The sequence below is a fragment of the Neopsephotus bourkii genome, unplaced genomic scaffold (assembly GCF_033783945.1).
Source record: "Neopsephotus bourkii isolate Nb327-2 ecotype Australia unplaced genomic scaffold, CSIRO-AGI_Nbou_v1 NB_1768, whole genome shotgun sequence".
NCBI classification, from domain to species: domain Eukaryota; kingdom Metazoa; phylum Chordata; class Aves; order Psittaciformes; family Psittacidae; genus Neopsephotus; species Neopsephotus bourkii.
The window spans coordinates 7,292,590-7,307,410 of NW_026902242.1; the positions used below are offsets into that span (position 1 = coordinate 7,292,590).

Here is a 14,821-nt window from a genome sequence, read left to right on the forward strand (position 1 = left end):
AGTAGGTGTGAACTCTGTGAAATCATCCTATTTCTTTCAAGTGTGGGTGGCTGTGACACTGTTAGAATGGAAGTAGGTATATTTGAGAGGGACGGGACAGTACTGCTTGAACTAACTGGCTATTTCATCTATTGTAGGTCTCCAAAAATAACAGTAACTTACCTGCTAACATGCCTGTGAAAAACAACATGTGGAAGAGGAAGGTCCTGCATCAGTAACTGCATGGATCTGCAGAAATAGCATTTGGTTTTTGAGTTTATTGCTGCAGGTCTCTTTCATTGTTCAGTCAAGTAGCTGAGCTTCTAAAAGCAAAGCACCACGAATCCCATGGACAGATTTTGGTTTACTGCACCTCAGGTGAATTGCTGGTCAGGTATCCTGGGGTCACTGTTATTTTCCAGGGAGATAGATTTGGGTTTTGGTTTAGTTTGGTTGGGTTTTTGTGTGTGTTGGTTGGGGATTTTTTTGCACATCACAGGAGCTGATGGAAATTCAGAATCCTGAACCAGTGGGTCGCTGAAAGCTGGGAGGACACAGAGGAGTAAAACCATTCTCTACAATGGTGCTGATCATTCTTTGTTTAGAGGCATTCTGGTGCAGCTGTTCTTGTGGCTGTCTATTGTTGCGAAGAGTTACTTTGCACTGTATCTGCCACTTGCAAGAACATGGTACTGAACAACCTTTAGGTTCTGTATATGGGGTTTCTTTCTAGTTTGTGTTAAATGTATCCATGGAACTATCAAAATGGTGGGTCATTTATGTTTGTGGGTTTTTTTTTTCCCCCCTGTTCCCAGATTCACTCTGCAATGACATTGTGATGCATATTGCTCTCCCACTTACTTGCTCATGAGTGGGAGGTGCTGTGAACTGTGCAGATAAGAATTCCCCTTATTTTAGAAGCAGCTTTGAACACTTGATAACAGCCAGAGCCCCTTCCCAAAACATAACCATTCATTTGGCTGTTGCCAGAAGTAAGGCAAGACATTTTGATGAGTCTCAAGTTCTTCTGTAACTGACTGTGGGCAAGAAGGGAGTTTGGTTTTCTTATGTCTTGCTTTGATTCCGAACTCCATGGCTCACTGTAGATGAGCTCAAGCAATAGAAATAGCTTTGTTGGTGAGCTCCCCTGGAGTTGGGAGCAGTGTACTCATTGTTATTTAGCTGGGAATTCTCCTTTGCAGGAAATAGCAGTGATAGTGCTGGGGTTCAGGGTGGTGCTGCATTGCACGAATAGAATGTTTGACTTAGGTGTGGGAGGCTAAATGCTCTCATGTATTTTATTTCAAACTCCATCAGGCTGTTGGCTACTCAGAATAGAATGGACTGCTCTAGCAAAATACAAATTAAACCCCATTGTAGAGCAGTTAAGAGCACTTTGGTAGCTATGGGAAGTTGTATTGTCTGCACTGGAGAGAGAGAATGGCAGACCTACAGGGAAGGCTGTTGGGCCTCATGGGTATGAGTAACTGGCTGGAGCTGGGGGCAAAGCTGTTCTTGAGGATGGTGTGATTTAGATAGCAGGTGTGTTGTTTCAGGTTGCTGGAGGTTAAAGAAAAAAGACGATTATCAAGCCCAGGTAAGGTGTACAGACAGGCTGCTACATCTGAGAAAAGGGAGAAGAGCGGGTATGGAAAGATACAGCTCTGTGAAGCAGAGTGCTGTTATATAGCTCCAGTCGTAGCAGACACAAAGATTTGTTTTGTATACTCAATGTTTTATGGGAGGATTACAGAATTTGACAAAAGCAAAGTTGATAGCTTGTTTATTTCCTGTGTCACAAATGTCTGTGTAAACAGTTACACACAAAGGTACACAAGTCTGGGTTAAGTATCAAGGGTGTTTCATTTGCACAGCCTGTAAAACAGGGAGCTGCTTTGGTAGCAAAGTTGTGCAGAAGAAAAGCTCACTGCATGCAGAGACGAGTGGCATGGTTGCAGGGGGAAAAATGACAGGAGTGTTACGCAAAAAGAACAAAGCAGCTTGTATTTTACCTAAAACCACCAGCACTGCTGAAGCTGTGGGATTTTAGTAATGGAGTTCGTTGTTAAGGAAACATTTGGGTGATGTGGTGAGAAATGAAGCGTGGTGCGAGGTGTTAATCCCAAGGCAGGCAAGCTCTGACTGCTGTGTGGCTGGGCAGGAGCAAGTGCCCTTGGCTTCTCAGGAGCCTGGAGCTGTGTGCACAGCTCTGAATATAAAGGCAGATGAAATTCAAGTTGCTGGTGTTCTTGAGCATGCAGTAGGCTGTCTTCCCATACCCACCCTGATCTGTGCAGCACTGAACAGAAAAATGCAGGGGTGCGTTCTGGCTTCTGTACCTTCAGTGGGTTAAAATCATCTGAGAACACTTCATTTTAGTTATTTTCTGTCCATTGCCAGAGCTCTTATTCTTTAATCCATTACTTACCCAAAGACCTGATCCTACAGCTTTGCTTAGGCTGGGAGCTATGGGGCAGGGACTTTCTACTGGTGGGCTGGTACAGGATGCCATAGACCTCACGATTATACCGGTGTGGTACTGATGCTTGTCGGTAGCAGTGCCAAGTCCTGCTAAGTGGGGTAGAAAACTTGAGTAGCAGCAGGTACAGTAGTGGATGAATGAAGTGTGAACTGCTCTGTTCTTTAAAGTTTTAGAAATCACTGTGCTATCATATTCATTGTCCAAACAGGTAATGCAGTATCATAACCCCATTAAGCAGTTACACAGCAAAACCTGACATGAGAATTGAAAACAGTTGAATTATTAACAACAGTAAAACAAGAAATAAGCACCTGTTGGGACCTGTAGCACCTCAACAATGCTGACAAAGTTCTTAAGCAGGCTGTATAGCAAGTGGTACAATACTTCAGAAGACTGATAATGTAAAAATCAGTACAGTGGTGTATTTAATTCTGGTGTTACATGAAGATGTGCTTGCACTACAGTAAATCTGGAGGAGCACAGCTGAAATTTTGACCTATATTGTAAAAAATGAAAGGCCTTTTTATGAAGAAAAGCTAGTTACTGTCATTGTGGCATCCCAATAAATGTAGCTTTTTCAGTCTGAAGCTGAGATTAGATTATCTTGAATGTCTGTTACTTGTAGATGCCTCAGTTCTCACTTGTCCTGAGGGATGGCAGGGGGCCTGGCTTTCTCATGTTTTCAGGAAGCTGTTTGGACACTCAGGTGCAGGTGGGCTGTGCACCCTGGGCTTCTGGAGGGCAGATGGACATTCTGGAGCAGTGTCCTGGACAGCTGGAATTGCCTGCAGTGTACAGCAACAGCAAGGTTATGGATGGCGCTGGACAGAACCAGGGCACCTCCCCACCCTGCAGCCTACAGCTCAGGTAATAAATAGAAGAGATCCTAAAGGCTGCTTTGTGGGAACTTTGAGCTCCATGGGAACTGATTTGATATTTTGATTTAGTACAAAGACAGTTTGTACTGCTTTGATGTTACCAGAACTCGAAGCACAGGCATTCTTCTAGTGTTTACACCCACCTTTTCTGATTCAGTTATTCCCAACTCGTAGTAGTTTGAAATAAAGGTTATTTCTTCTTGTCAGAGCAGCAACAAGATTACTGAGCAGCCACTGGTTCTCTTCATTCTGGTGGCAGCATCAGCAAATCATTCTGCTTGGTTCACGTGCTTTACGTAAGCATGTCTTATTTGTCCTAATGGAATATAGGAAGATTTTACTTAGGGCTGTTTTACACAATAAGCTTCCTAAATGGAGAGCTGCAAAAGAAGGGGAACAGAAAGAACGAAAACACCTAATAAAGAAAAGCACCAATCCAACCCTGAACAGGTGTTCTTGTCCTGTTCTGTAACTTGGTGCAGAAGTGTGTTTCTGATTAGCTAGGTAGCTTCTAGCCTGAGATCCAGAATGAGTGGTGCAGTTGAGACTTGTGTCAGGAGCTGCAGTTCAGCACGAAAACCTGCATTTGTGGCCATGTGGAAGGTTCATGTGGGTTAGCAGTCTCACATCTCCACTTGCACATTTGAAGTGGACTCTTCATGTGAATCTGGTAAACTTACGTTCCTGTTAAGCTCAGAGAACTTGACAGCAGCTGTACTTGACCTCTTGTATGCCACAACCCTCTTTTTTAACAGTTTAGCTGATGACCTTGGGAATCTACACAATGTGTACATAGATGCTTGCTTTCCTACACATAGGTTCTCCCTGGTACTTCTCATTGACAGTACAGTGTGAATAACTCCATGCGAAATCCGGATGCCAGGGTGAAGGAAGTTCAGTGTTGGTCTGTTACTGTTGTCCAAAGCAAGTACATTGTACCATTTAATCAGTAATTTAGGACATGACTAGTCATTTAAAACCAGTGCAGGTTACACATGATCTGATACACAGTTTCTTCAGGAAATAAGAGGTTCTGTGGTTACAGAATCAGAAAGTAGTGGTGGGTAGAAAATACGGGATGAAACTCTTCAGCTTTACGAAGTGGTCTGTTAACATGCTGGTGCATGGTAGGTATGCTGAGCGAGCAAAGCGGGTTTGATCTTTACCTGTTTTATCAGTGTCACTGCTGTCAGTCCACCTGCTGTGTCACGTGATTTGTGCCTCTTTCAGTGTGATCAGCTTTTATAGCTGATTTCAGTCTTGCATAGGAGATCAGATCCTAGCTTCAACTGTTCTTGCAAGACTAGAATCGTAACTGAAGACACTTCTTGGGAAGAGAAGTACTGATTGATAGTCAAGTAGAGAATGTGTTTCTCTCTGCTAGAAATAAATAACTTTTCATCAACTGGTGTAGTGTTTAGCCAGAGAAATCTGGTTTGGCACTTAGATTCTTATAAGAAGCTTCTCTCTAAATTATTTGTATGCTATGATCAGCTGTGGGGTAAGTTCTGGAAGAGGTGATAAGTAATCTGATAATGCAAACAAGGTGATGGATGTGTATTTACTGTTCAGAGGATTGATACACAGATAACTGATAGTAGCCAGTTCTTGTGTGTGTTTTAGCTGAGGGCCAGGGGCATTTTTTTGTGGCCTTTCAAAGCTGCTGCACTATAGGAAATGGTGCAACTGTCACCCCACCTCATTCAGTAGAATAGGCGACGATTTGTATGGGAGTGACTTCAATGTACATGTAAAGCTGAGTGTCTAAAGCAGCATACAAATTAAAAGCAAAAGGTGCACTACAGGAAAATCTTAAGTAGCTGTAGGAAGTTTGTTTTTCCACAGTGTGAGCAGTGAGGTATTGAGCAGGAACACAGGTTTTGCCAGACTCCATCCTTGAGCACATGGGTAACAGCTGGACAAGACTGTGAGAAACCTGGTGACTCTTCACAGCTGGTTTTGCTCTGAGGGTGTGTCCATGTGTTGTGTGGGACATTGTCCCCAGGCCCCATCCAGCCAGGGGTCACTGGTCCAGTTCCCTGTCCCTCCCAACTGACTACAAGGGTGATAAGCCCAGAAAATGGATCACTTCTGGGCCAACAGATTTTCTTCCTGGCCAATCAAAACAAACATGCCAAAGGTAAGGAAAGGAGGGTGCAGACACTTACTGGGGTAAACACAACAGTGACCATTGCCTGGTGGTGCTGAGCGTGCAGCAAAGGGAGCTCAGCTCTACGGATGCTGTGCTGTCCCACTGGAGTGTTGCTCTGTCTGGGGAGGAGTAACCACATAATGCTCATGGCATGCAGAACACTCCTAACCTAGCATGGGGCTGGAAGGTGTCACTGTCAGTTTGGGTACTTGCTAAGAGGCAAGTAGCAGAGCCTGATTTCAGTAGCTTCTTTTAAAGTCTGACATTCATTTATTTAGCATGTCCCCTGTTTCCCCCACCCCAGTCCTCCCATGTATTGCTGCACTGTGTCCTGTCAAGCGTGGAGAAATGTTCTTTTGGAGTCTGGTAAGCCCCATTTTCCTGTTCCTTGGGGTGATGGGGGTGGGGAGAAGAGGGAAGGAGGAAGTAACAAAGATTCCATGGGCAGACATCCCTTGTCTGCGTGAAGGGGAAGTTCTGGGGACTTAGATTGAGTGTTGGTCACCAATCTCTATTGAGGATGGCATCGAATGGTGATGTCACATCTGGTTCTGCCTAGAACCACGGAGCTGTGTGTTTTCCCAGGAAGGGCAGGGAGAAGGCTGTGGAGGGGGGCAGGTTCCAAGTAGATATCTTGGTTACGGGTGCTGGTTGTTCCTCTAATTCCATATTGCTCAAAGTGGGCTTGAGCATCCTCTGCAGCTTTTCTGATATTTCTGAAATGTGGTTTCCATTTAAGGAAACAGCAGGAATTTTGGGGATCTGGTAATCATAGGTACTAACCTTGAGAAGTGGTCTGGCTTTTGCTTCCCCAGCCTGCCATCCAAAGGATGGCTGTTTTGAGGATAACCTTCTAGCATTAATTTTTTAAGCTGCAGGAGCAGAAACTGCAGTGACTTAAAAGAGACACAGGTTCACACAGACAGACAGACTGGACACAAACACAGGCTGAGAGTCACTTTTACAAGTTTCTTTATGAAATTAAATGTTGCCCCTGGTCTGGGAGGGGGAGATAGTGCAAGAATGACTTTGTACTTGCTACTGAATTCAGGGATCCCTGGATGACCAGACTTTGGTCAGCTACAGCATCAACAAGCACTGGATTTCTGAGCTCTGCAGATAGTTAGTGCTCACTCACACTAGCTTCATATTGGAAAGAAGACACTGCTCTTTGCAGTGTCACAGGCTGTCTCTAAGCTAGGAAATTCAGTCAGTATGGCTTCTAACTCTCACTGTGGTAAGGCAAATCTTTCCTTTCACTAACCAAGGTTTAAATTAATTCTTTTGGGCCAGTTTGAAACTGGGGTTCTTAGAGCCTCTTAATGCCAAACGTAGGCCTGGTCTTTTTAAAGTGGCTTTTCATTGTTTAAAGGTGTCAACAACCTGTAGTAATACCCCTTGAACTGAGGGTCTGTGGGAGTTTGCATACCAGTCATCATTCAGAGTTGCACTGTAGACTCTGACTTCAGGGAGCTGGGTTTGCAAATATTGACCTTTCTTAAAAACAGTAAAACAGACAAAACAGGCATCAAGTTAACAACAAGTGACAGAACAATTACAGACTTACAAAATACACAGTTCTGATCTTTTACCATAAATAAAGACATTACAAACAATGGGCATTTTCATTGGCCAGGAAATATGGCAGAATGATGGAGAGACGAGAATCTAAGGAATTGAGTATGGTATTAATTAGGCACATTTGTCTCTAGCTGATGGAATTCAAACCCACTAAAGAGATTGTTGGACTTTACTCATGCTGCAGGTTGATTGGCACCATTTAACGTAGGATACAGTTCATCACTGGTGATCTAAAGGAAAGGGTCACAGTGCAGTACTCACTGTTGTCTGAGTGCCCCAGAGGCTAACTGAATGAGTTAGACGTGCGTGGGAGAAGGATTGCGTCTCAGAGAAACATCAGGAGTGGGGTGGGCAGAGAGAAGGGTTTATCCCTCCATGGGCAGTGTACTGTGTCAGTGACTCTGAGCATGTCAGCAGACACGGAGGTGGCTGGTGTATGGGCAGCCATCCCCTCTGACAGCTGCCAGGCAGCAGTAGTGTTCACTGCAGGAGGGAGTGACTCGAGCTACAGCTGACACAAGGATGTGAGCTCTTCCTGGAAGTCTGCCCCTTGGGCGCTGCGCAGGGCTGGCTCGATGGGACTGGCACCAACGCACACGTGTGTGCAAGTGTCTCACCTCAGAGCCAGCGCAGCAGTTGGTCTGCAGCGTAAATAGGGAAGGCAGGAGCGTGTGTGCCATCCTCTGTAAACAAAGGATTGAAAGGAGCTGGGCTCCACCTCCCAGGACCGATGGATAAAGTGCTTTCTCAGAAGGGGTTCAGGCACAAACACGGGCTGCCCTCATTTCCGGAAGGGCGTCAGCCTGCTGATGTTCTGCCAGAAGTTCGAGGGCTTGCGCTTGGGCTCTGCCAGCATGAAGACTTGCTGCTGAGGGACCATAGTGGGCAGAGTGGGATGCTTCTGACGCATCAGGAAGTCATAGTATGGCCTGGTCACAGCTGTGAGAGAAGGAGATGGGAAGCATGTTAGTTGAGCACAGCTCCCTTCCCCATTCTCTGCTAGAGCTACTGTTAGGGAGTAAGTTGGTTTGTCTTGGCATTATCTTTGGTTTCAGCACTGCTTTTTTTAATGCTGTGTAAGCCCCAGAAATGTGAAGCATAACTGAAAGGTGTTTTTGAGTTGTAATGATCAGAGTCTACCTTGCCTGTGCACAGGGCAGGCCTGTGGAGTGTCTCCCACTGCTTTGGCCTTGGGGCTTTGCTCTGTTAGAGAGGTCTGGCCTTCTTCCAGACTGGTTGGGTTTGCAGCCAAATCTTACTTTTGGCTTACTTACTTACTGTGGAGTTCAGTCAAATAAGTAAGGAGGCTGTAAATCCAGGTTCTAGAACCAGGTTCTGCCCATGGTTCTAGCAGCATGTCTGTCTTCAGGTGTGACTCACCCTTAGGCTTCCCAGTATGGTGCTGCTTGCTGGCATTCAGCATGGCTTGCTTTTTCTGCACCTCTGTGATTGAAAAACCTTGAAGATAAAAGAGTTTGTCAGTAGCAGCGGCTCCTCATTTTGTATCTCATGGGAAGATACTGGCACATAAGTCAGGGGAGTACGGGGGTAGGAAAATGCCTGGGCTGGGAGGTCACAAACTAAAATTCCTCCTGAAGGTGGAACACACACTGCTTCCCCTTGCACACCTTTCCCTCCCTTTCATGCAAGGGTTAATGCCTGCACTTGCCCCCATGCTTTGCTGGGTGAAGAAGCCAGTCCAGAGCAATCGTGGTTCAGAGCTCATTAGATCACACAAGTCTGAATTAAGCAGGATTTGGACACAACAGTGAGAACCTTTGCCTGAACAAGTTTTGTACAGACATGATAAAGCTGGGCACTTTACTGCAAAATAATGGCAGCTGTGTGATGTACTGACCATTTTGTCAGCCCTGAACTCATTAAAGACACATTTCCCCCCCCTGAGGCCTTACTGCACTGTCTGCTCATGGGGGTTTGCATTTTTCTTTTGTTTCAATTGCAGAGATTGCTTCTGAATGTGCAGTTCAGCAGCCTGGAGCTGGATGGGAGCAGGGACTGGCTTCTCCCATTTCACTCCTGTGCACTGGCTGGGGGTTAAAAAAAGAAGGAAAAACAAAGGAACAAACCCCAAACCGCCAGTGTATCACAGCAGTGTTTTGCCATACCTGTCTCCTGGTCCAGCTGAACCTGTCTCCTTTCATTTTCAAATGCCTTCAGCCAGCGCTGTTTCTGCTCCGGCTTCTTTGCACAGAACAAGTGGACTTCCTCAGTGTCACGGCAGTGCAACTTAAATGCATTTTTCACGCTGATATTGAAGTCCTTGTCCTTCCCATCTTCTACATCCAGTATTTCCATGTCATCCATGTTGATCCGACTCTTGTAATACAAGATGTCCCGGCGCAGGAGGTCCTGTAAGAGAGATCACAGACACTAATACAGATGTTAACTGTTTACTGTCCTGTCCCTTCATTAAACATTTTCTCCGATATAATGCAGTATTTAATCTTGGCACTCCTCTAAGAATAAAATGATTGTTAAATAAAATTGTAAATAAATTACAAATTATTTAAAATAACAAAATTCTACAAATAAAATGGAATTGAGTGTGGAATTGCAGAGTGCTGAGCTCCTGCTGGCAGCGAGGGGAATCTCACACTTTCTTCTTATGGTCAGGATAGGTTGGCATCTTCTGTTGTGGGCTGCCAGCTGCCCTGCAGAGCTCCGACTGAGAAGGAAGTAAGCTTTGATTATTACACATGATCCCAATCCTCATTAAGCCCATGTCAGGAAACAGTATTCTAACTGTAGGATTCAAAGAGGAGAGGAGAAAAGGAAAAAGAGCACAGAAGAGGTTTTAAGACAAAAGAACTTAACAGAACAGATTTGAAATTTTTTTTAAGAGAAGGGGAGAGGAGAGGAAAAAAAAAGGAGAAAAGAGAAAAGGAGAAGAGGTTTTTAAGAAAAGAGATATTTTAAAATCTTAAAAATACCCTGACAGCGATTCTCTTAAGAGATTTTTTTTTTAAGATTTGAGGAGAAGAGATTAAGATATTTGGAGATGTTTGAAGTAAAGAGGATTTAAGAGATTTGAAGAGGTCTTTAGAGAGATTTGAAAACATTTTAAGCTATGTGAAGGTAAGAGATTTTAAGAGAATTGATGAGATTTTAAGCTATTTGAAGGGATTTGAAAAGAGATTTTTCAGATATTTGAAGAGTTTAAGAGATTTGAAAAGAGAATTTAAGCTATTTGAAGAGAATAGATATTAAGAGGAGATTTGAAAATATTTTAAGCTATTTGAAGAGATTTTAAGAGATTTGAAGAGATTAAGAGAAAAGAGTTGAAGAAAAGAGATTTTAAGAGATTTGAAGAAATTAAGAAAGAAAAGATTTTAAGAGAATAGATTTTTTAAGAAAAGAGATTTGAAGAGACTTTAAGAGAACAGAAAAGATTTTAAGAGATTTCAAGAGAAGAGATTTGAAGGGAAGAGAAAGAAGGCATTAAAAAAGTCCTGCTTAGCTTTTGGGTAATGTGTTGGCAATGGAAAGTAAATTTGCCAGCAGTGCTGAAGCAGTGAGGGTCTCATGCCTAAATTACCTGGAGGAACCTGTATGCTCTGGAGTCTGCAGAACAACCATCAGACACGTTCAGTTTTGATACTCCAATGGGAGGTGCCTTTCACTTTATTTTATTATTTTCCCAATAAAGAGGGTGACAGAAAGAGGTAAAATTGGTGGCATTGCCCATGCTTGAGTTTTATAAAAAAACCCAGCCATTAACCCTACAAGCAGTGCAATGCTCCCTCTCTTGCTCTAAAAATTAGGCCAGGAGTTCCTGTAGCTTATTGCTGTGGTCAGGTGCACAGAACACACCAAGGCTGTGCAGAGACTGCAGCAAATGCACTTTGTGCCAGAAGCACACATGATGCCAGTGAGTATTAGGGAAACAAAGGGTCAGAGAGGGAGGCTCAGTCAAGTTCTTTAGCACTGTAACAGACAGACAGCATTTGGGCCTGGTGGGTGGGGTTACCTTCTTGCAGCAGACGAGCTGGTGATCAAACAGGAAGAACATTCTCTGTTGGCTCTTGGCTTGCGGGTGGGAGAGTTTGGTTAATTCTCCAGAATAGATCAGTTCTGAGCTCCTGACTAGGACATCTTCACCCTGAGAACAGCACAAACAACAGGTTGGGCTCAGCACAGGGGAGAAGTAAGTCCTTGGTGTCACAGGAGAACCTGTGTGGCTGTAGGGCCCCAGTTCCTGCTCACACAACTCTTCTGGGGATGAGAAGGAGCCTCTGTGCTGAGGGACAGTCCCTGTCACATCAGGAGACACTGTGGACCCAGGGAACAGGAACTGAATGGGCTGAGAACAGTAGTGTGTTAAATGAAAAAAAATACCCTTTTCCAGGGAGTCTGCTCAGGGCAGCTCTTGGATCCCCGCTGTTAAAGGAGGCACATAAGCAGAGAGCTGAGGATTTAACCTGCCATCCCTGAGGAGGAAGTCTGGTTTTACTGGGCCTAGGGTTTAGGAAATCAGCAGGTTTGTTTCTTTAATTTAGCATTTTTTTCCAATGAGCCTCCAGGGACCCATGGCTTCCTTTGTCACTCTATCAGAGCTTGTCTCTCTGCAAAAATAGGGTGACTTACTAAGCATTAAGGGGTAATTTTGCTTGTTTTGAGTGTGAAATTCAAGATAAAATGGGGGGCAAGAGGAGAATAACAGGATTTCATTAACCCACACATTTTGTTCTGCAAGGGAAATGGGGAAGCAAAATTCCCAGGGAGCAGCTGGTCTGGCCAGGTTATGTGCTGGGCCTGTTCAGTTGGCTACTACAACATCGCATCTGTTTAAATGAATATAAATCCAAACCCCACAAACAGTGAACACTGAATTCATGGGGGGAAGGAAATCTCTTACCTCCCAGTCCTCTATGGAACTCTGCCACTGAGCAATCTTGTCAATGTTCTCCAGCCGCCGCTTTCTCTCATTGATGAGCCGAGCAACGTTCTTCATGGCATTTAAGGCAGCTTCAACATCTTTAAAATCCCTAGGGTAAGGCAGAGGTGTTTGTTAGGCATGATAAAATGACACGTGTTTATTGTGCCTGTACGCCAAAGGAGGGCACGCTAGTACGGCCTAAGAGCAGAAAACATGAGTCCCACTTGCAATCCTATCCCAGCTGTTCTATACTGGAAGTTGGAGGTATGCGTTGCTACGTGCAGATGCAGACTGGTTCTGAGGCACAGATGACAGCCTTATAACAAATCCAGGCCCCATCTGTGGAAGGGAAGAGGGTAAGCAATCAAATTCAGCCACAGAGGTGTACATAGGAGTTCCTGGAACAAAGTTCCAAGCCTCATGACTTTCCACAGCATAATACAATATATTCATAATGCTCCTGTCTGATACAGGGACCGATTCTGTCGCACACAGGTAAGGCAGGGTCAGCAACAACTGGCTTTATTTTAAGTAGGAGCGGGTGGTTTATCTGGAAGGGTGGGACAGAAGCTGACCTACCCTCACCCATACACCACCTGCTCCCACCAGCCATTCCACCTCAGTTCAGAGCCACGGGAAGGAGCCTTCCGCACAGTAGCACAGTTCACAACATCTGTGAAAATACATTACACACATCATGCAACCACATCTGTGTACTGCATTAAGGAGCTTTCTGCTAAGAGGTGCTGGAGTACCTCTGCTCTGGAGACAGGCTGAAAGAGCTGGGGTTGTTAAGACCAGAGAAAGTCCAGGGAGACCTTTTAACAGCCTTCCAATAACCTAAAAGAAGCCAACAAGCAATCTGCTGCCGACCTACCTGTGCTGGGGGTTGGTGTACTTGAGCAGCTCCGCCAGTTGCAGTGGGTATTTGCAGATCTTTTGCACAGGAGTCAGCAGGAACCCATCCAGAGAGATGTCGATCATCTTCTGCAGCAGGCGGCAGGCTTCAAAGAAGTAGACGTACTTGTTGACTTTGGTGAGGCGGGACAGCTCCATGCAAGCATTGGGGTGGTTGTTGCAGTATTCAGAGTATATCTGAAACTCAGTTTGCTGCAAGGGAAACAAAAGGAGTTACTGTCCCTGTTCTTCTGGTTGGTGGCAGATCCTGTATCATGGATGTTTGTATCCATGGTGGTGTATCTGGTTGGTGGCAGATCCTGTAACATGGGGCTGTTTGGTAATTTGTATCCTCCCCAGGCTTTGAAGCCCAGAGACCCAAAGTTGGGGGTGGGCAGGGAACATTCCAAGTTACAGCACATGCAGCTTATTGGAGCAACCGAGACCATTCCATGTCTTCTGGCCTGTGCTTCGCTCAATGTTTTTAATGACCTGAAAAAGCCATAGCTGTCAACTGAAGTCCAGCTCCGCATTGTGGAATCTTTCTACATTTTTGCCTGATGTCTGGCAGGGAGCACAGTGCTCAGAAGCTGAGCTGCTCAGAAAACATTCTTTCCACAGCCACAAGAGCTAGAGGATGTTTCACTGCAGGGGTTGTATGGGGCAGGGTGGTGGCATTTAGTTTGGGTGGGGGTTTTTTAAACAGAGCATCAGTTCCCAGGTCAGTTTCTAAATGCTTTGGCTTAACCCATGCTCAGCTTCCCCTTTTCCCATGAAGTCAGGTTTACTTACATATTCCAAGAAGCATGAGCCAACCTCACTCAAGTGTGGGTGGTCTTTGTTAAATTTCTTCTCTAGTGCTTTAACAAACTTCTTCTGGCACCTGTAGATGTCCTCAATATTCCCAAAGATTGTCTTCAGCTGTTCTTCTGTAAACATGTCTGCTCTTTTGCGGCACTGCTTAATGTAACCCTAGGAGGAAACCACATTGGAAAGCGTCCTGAGCATTTGCTCTGTGGCTAGCAACAGAAACCCCCAAAGAGTACACCAGGTTCCTGCACCCACTTCCTGCAGAGGTGTATCCATGTTTTAGCTATGATTTCCTCCAGTATCACCCAACTCATGGTAGATATAGAAACCAAGCCACAGTTACATCACTGCCTTTAACAATACTGTAACCCACACTCAAAGCTGAGTCCCAGAGCTGGTCTCTCCTGTCCAATCCACCTTTATCTGCCTGCAGGCTATGGGGTGTTCTGACTCAAGCACTGCTCCACTGATAGATTTAGATCAACTAAATCCAGTTGCAGATCTGGTTGGGATGCCTGTGTTAGAAAATGCCTGGCTGCTGACTCAAGGGAGGAGGAGTGCAGAAAGGACACTGGGGACACTGCAGGAGGAAGGGCTTGCTCGGTAAGTGTGTGCTGCTTCACCCCAGCTGGCTCTCCTGAAAGGCTTTGCAGGTCTGTGTCACTTAAGAACTAAGTTCCTGCAAAACTCGGATCAGTTCCCTTCATGCACCCCAAGCACATGACAACATATCTCTTCCAGAAGAGGTGTTGCAATATTCAGCATATTCGCAAGTGAAAGACCTAATGGGCTGAACATCCCCGCTTGTTTTGATCTGAGCATGACTTGCCTGAAGGCTAGAATTGCTGCTTATATTACCTCAGAACGTACATTAAGGAGAACAGCAACGCTAGACATTTACTCTGGCTTAGGAAATTCAATTAATTCCACTTAATCACAGCTCAAGTGGGTGCTCCAAATACAGAGGCATTTGTGCAACTGCAGTAATGAATTGGCTTCTGTTTTCTGAGCACGCAGCACCATTTCCCAGAGCAGGCTCTGATGGAAATGCAGTCTCAAAAGAGTTACCTGCTTAGGATCACTCTCTGGGCAATAATGGGACATGACTGCCATCCTTCAAATGAATTCTTACATTCACTTCCCCC

General features: G+C 44.9%; 2 protein-coding genes across 4 annotated transcripts in view; both read right to left on the reverse strand.

The window, feature by feature from the left end:
* PLEKHB2 (pleckstrin homology domain containing B2) overlaps positions 1-14,821 on the reverse strand; it is a 472,273-nt gene that overhangs the window by 52,400 nt on the left and 405,052 nt on the right. The window lies entirely within an intron of this gene.
* The window catches only part of ARHGEF4 (Rho guanine nucleotide exchange factor 4), a 215,410-nt gene continuing 207,029 nt past the window's right edge, over positions 6,441-14,821 (reverse strand). For all 3 annotated transcript variants that reach the window (XM_061378901.1, XM_061378905.1, XM_061378904.1), the window contains 7 exons: positions 13,659-13,838; positions 12,847-13,079; positions 11,949-12,078; positions 11,061-11,192; positions 9,199-9,442; positions 8,453-8,530; positions 6,441-8,011 (listed from right to left, as the gene is read on the reverse strand). In XM_061378901.1, coding sequence (XP_061234885.1) covers positions 7,854-8,011; positions 8,453-8,530; positions 9,199-9,442; positions 11,061-11,192; positions 11,949-12,078; positions 12,847-13,079; positions 13,659-13,838 — 1,155 coding nt within the window. In that variant the 3' untranslated portion in view covers positions 6,441-7,853. The remainder of the gene's footprint in view (positions 8,012-8,452; positions 8,531-9,198; positions 9,443-11,060; positions 11,193-11,948; positions 12,079-12,846; positions 13,080-13,658; positions 13,839-14,821) is intronic.